We start from the raw sequence: 4,839 nt of genomic DNA on the forward strand, positions 1-4,839 counted from the left end.
GTGATTTCCATTTGACTCCATTCTCTTTTTTATTTTAATTTCATTGTCAAGGTCATGTACAGAGGGGTTACAGTTACATAAGTAGTGAGTGCATTTCTTGTCCAACTTGTTAACCCCCTCCCTAATTTTTCTCCTTTCCCTCCTCCTCCAATCCCCCCCAAGTTAAACAGATCATTTCTAACATATTGTCTTGTGAGTTCAGCTGTTACATTAGATCCCCTTTGTCCCTGGTCTCACCATTTGAGACTGCGTCTTTATATATAGCTCAACTGACCCACAACATACAAACCTTCTGTAACAGCCTCTTAAATGCTGGAATTAAAGGGGTAAAACACAAACTTTACTGTTTTTTTTTTTAATCTGTTCCTTCCCAGTTTTGATTACATGATTGCTTTCTAGGAAGTCTGGGTTCTTGAGGAAATTCTACAGCCATAAATTTCTACAATATGATCAAGTAAGGTTAACATCTGACTTTCTTGGGAAATAACATTGCTACGTTGAGGGAAATTGCCAACAACTGCCTCAGCAATTGCAGTTTCAATTTAATTCAATGTGAATTCCTGATGTGTGACACAGAAATATTGACATCAGATCAGAGGGAGTCATGGCACCAGAATGAAGAAGCTCTGAGTGGGCTGATGACCTGGATCATTCGGTTCTCATAAGATATAAAGGCAGCTACACTCAAAAGATATAAAGTGCTCCCAAAAACATAAACACCAAAACAAACCAAAACTGCTTTCAAGAATAGCTGGCCAAGATTCTGTCCCATTCTATGGGCTATCTCTTAACTCTGTAAATTATTTCCTTTGCTGGGCAGAGGCTTTTAATTTATTGCAGTCCTAGTAGTTAATCTTTGCTCTTATTTTCTGACATATTGGATTCTATTCAGGAAATTTCTCTCTATGCCTATGAAATGGCATCCAAGAATCAATAGACGGTAAGACCCCAAAACCACTGATAAACTGGGATTTATCAGAATTTTATCTAAGCGAAAGAACAAAGCGCTGATGGGATCTTGGAGCACCGCCCTGGGTATCAGCCAGTGCCATCTTTTAAGCAGTTTTGACCGGCGGGGGGAGGGAGGGGAGGGGGAAGGCTTGAGCATGCGCAGTTGGGCTCCTTGTGCATTTTGACCAATGGTCACTCCAGAAGTTGGTTTTTTTTTTTTACAATTTCCGCCAGGGCTTTTAGCCTAGGGGCTGTCGAAGGGAAGCTTGGAGAATGGAACACAAGATGGGAATGATGCATTTAGTCAGTAGCAGGAGCGATGTTACAGTTTGACTTTATAACCACAAAAACAAAGCTACAAAATCATCCACTACTGAAAAGCAGAGGCTTCTAACTTTTACATGGCCTAAATACCTCAATCAAATATTACCTTTTATTTTCAGACCACAATACCTATGACTTCGAATATTTCCCCACTTTCAAAATTTCAGGTCCTACCTTAAGGCCTTTGATGTCTTTCAAATTGATTTCATTTCTTCTTTTGTTGATTTTGTTTTGTTTTGTTTTTTTTGGGGGGGAGGGTTTTGCCAGTCATGGGGCCAGAACTTTGAGCCTGGCCGCTGTCCCTCAGCTCTTCAACTTAATTAAGACTAGTGCTCTACCACTTGAGCCACAGCGCCACTTCTGGCTTTTTCTGCTTATGTGGTGCTGAGGAATCAAATCCAGGGCCTCATGCATGCAAGGCAAGCACTCTACCACTGAGCCACCTTCCCAGCCCTCTTCTTTTTTTAAACAAGATGAGAGGCAGGGATTTAGATATCCAGTTTTCTCAGCACCATTTATTGATGAGACTCTTTTCCAAAACACACACACAAACACACACACACACACACACACACTGGCAACTTTGTCAAAGATCTGATGGTTGTAGTTGTGGACACTCATTTCTAGGTATGATTCTTCCTATCTTATCCTAGCCTGTCCTTCTATTCTATTAGATTTGGAATATAACTCAGGTGAGAGGAGAATTAAGGGGGGAACTTATTGCCTATGGTGACTTCATGAGGCTGTGACTATGTCGTGGCAAACATCCTAGAGTCCCCAAGCACAAGCTGTATGCAATATGAATGCATGGCTTAGTCCCTCTCTCCTAAGATGCAAGAACATGGTAGAAATGTCTCTGGATTTTTTATTCAATTTTCTTTATTTCAACCAAGTTTGTAATGCAAAGACGGACCATAAACATCTCTACTGGTAACAATCTATTCCTTTATAGTCTTCTCTGACATGACATTTTTACTTTTATGACATGCTGGACTGGAATCTTTCAGGATATCTTTTCAGGATATATTCCAAAAGAAGCAGGTCATCGATTGCAAATCCACTAATAAATAGCATCTACTTGATGTGCCAGCGTTTTCAAAGATGGCGATAAGAGGGAGCTACTGATCTCTTCCATCAGAAGGCCCAAGCCTTCTCCTGAGCCTCTTCATGGCTGATTTCATCTCCTGGTTCCTCAGAGTATAGATCAAGGGATTCAGCAGAGGGGAGATGACAGTGAAGGTGACAGAGATGGCCTTGTCGGTGGGAAGGGCGGTGAAGGGCCGGGCATACACATAGATGCAGGGCACAAAATGCAGGGTCACCACGGTGATGTGGGAGGTGCAGGTGGAGATGGCTTTCCTCCTCCCCTCTCCAGTGTGAGACCGCAGCATCATTAAGATGACGGTGTAGGACACCAGCAAGAAGATAAACCACAGAGTAGTGAGCATGCCATTGTTGGAGATCATCAGGATCTCCAGAAGAAAGGTATCCGTGCAGGCAAGTTTGAGCACCTGGGGGACATCACAGTAGAAAGTGTCCAGAACGTTGGGCCCACAGAAGGGCAGTGGGAGCAGGAGGGAGATCTGCACAATGGAGTGGACAAAGCCCCCCACCCAGGAGGCCGCGATGAGGGCCGTGCAGCGCCCCCTGCTCATGATGCTCACGTAGTGCAGCGGCTTGGAGATGGCGATGTAGCGATCCAAGGCCATCACCGACAGAGAGAACACATCCACTCCCCCGATCAGGTGGAAGAAGAACATCTGAGCGACGCAGCCGTCGAAGGAGATGGTCTTCCTCACCGAGAGGAGGTCTCTCAGCACCTTGGGGGCCGTGATGGAGGAGAAGCAGATGTCGGCAACAGACAAATTGCGGAGCAAGAAGTACATGGGGGTGTGAAGGCGAGAGTCCCAGGTCACGGTGACCATGATGAACAGGTTTCCCAGGAGAGTTGTCACGTACACCAGCAGGAGGAAAAGGAATAAGAGCAAGCTCACCTCTTGACTCTGGCTCAGGCCAAGGAAAACAAGCTCTTTGACCCTTGTGCAGTTTTCCGTGGCCATGGGCACATCCTCCTGCTTGCTGGTGGATTTCAGGATATGTCTTATGAAGGAACTCTTATTTCTCTTGTTCTTCTGAGCACCTAGAACCCTTGTAAGATGCTTTCCTGAGTGGATGTAGTGTTTGCAATTTGTTGAGTGGTCCAAGTAAAATAGCATCACAAGCAGTTTTGTAATTAAATCAAGTTGTCACATGAGAAAACATTTCATAGTTCTTTTCCTTTCTTGTTGTCTTGTTTGTTCATTTATCTTTCTTTGGGAGGGAAAAGGAAGGTCACAGAAATGGAGCGACAGAGAGTAAACAAATGCAGCAGTGCTACTCACTACACACTACAATGAACATCAACTATACAACTTGGGGGATGAGAGGAAAACAACTGGGAGAGTGGGAGGAAAGGGTGGACATTGTCCAGAAAGAAATGTACTCCTGGGCTGGGAAGGTGGCTCAGTGGTAGAGCGCTTGCCTTGCACGCATGAGGCCCTGGGTTCGATTCCCCAGCACCACATAAGCAAAAAGAAAAAAAGTCGGAAGTGGCGCTATGGCTCAAGTGGTAGAGCGCTAGCCTTGAGCTGAAGGGTGCAGGGACAGTGCTCAAGCCCAGAGTTCAAGCCCTACCAAAAAAAGAAAGAAAGAAAATACATATATTATATATATATATATATATATATATATACACAGAATTGGATAAATTGGATGCTTTTGGTACAAAAATGTCCAAGTTACTAAACTTTTGTTTGTATTCCCTTGATTAAGATTTCTTCATCATCTTTTTAGTTATGCTGTTTTGTGGGGAAATGATTCTGGCTTTGATAAAAACAGAGTGGAAACACCATCTGCAGCTTCTTATTTCTGCTATAACTGTCACTGGTTTGCTATTATTATTGTTGTTGTTATTATTTTCAATTTTTTTACACTTAATAAAAACACACTTGAATAAGTACCTATGGACTTTCAGAAATTAGAAAGATAATATTGTTTTCAAAATGGAGAACTTCTCTGCATGCCAGGAGGCGGTAGGATGTAGAACAGAGCTGGCTATACTGGGCATTTGGGGTCACAGCTCTATATCCCCCATGTTTTGCCATCATCTAGCTTATCAGTGGAGGCCTAGACTCCGTTCCGCATGATGTGGATAGTGCACGTGTGAACCAGCAAGGAGAAAGAAGAGCCTGACCTAAGGCTGATATAAACTTGGGAAACTATAGGACTGGAGAAGGGCATAGTTCTCCAGGTCAGAACTAACTGGAGATCTGCTTTTTCCCCCTTTCCTGACTCTCTTTTCTGCTCCTGTCTCCACCATCAGTAGATCCATTTGGAGGTGACCTTCCCGATGCCCTCTGGAGTCTTCACCTCTTAAGACACAAAGAGTCTTATGAATGGTTCTCCTCTCCTCACAGGGAAAAATGGTTTTCAGTTCTTTCCTGCAAATGAAGAACAATGATCAATAAAGAGATCTCATTTCTCCAGACTCACAACATCTGTAAACTGAAGATGTAACTCTACTCC

At 43.5% G+C, this 4,839-nt stretch overlaps 1 protein-coding gene across 1 annotated transcript; it reads right to left on the reverse strand.

The window, feature by feature from the left end:
- Positions 1-2,393: 2,393 nt before the first annotated feature.
- On the reverse strand, positions 2,394-3,335 carry LOC122105190 (olfactory receptor 4D11-like). The gene has a single exon (XM_042676332.1). The coding sequence runs from the start codon at positions 3,333-3,335 to the stop codon at positions 2,394-2,396; it is 942 nt and encodes a 313-aa protein (XP_042532266.1).
- Between the last annotated feature and the right edge of the window lie 1,504 nt (positions 3,336-4,839).

Source organism: Dipodomys spectabilis, unplaced genomic scaffold, assembly GCF_019054845.1.
Source record: "Dipodomys spectabilis isolate Male_0828 unplaced genomic scaffold, ASM1905484v1 ptg000030l, whole genome shotgun sequence".
NCBI classification, from domain to species: Eukaryota; Metazoa; Chordata; class Mammalia; order Rodentia; family Heteromyidae; genus Dipodomys; species Dipodomys spectabilis.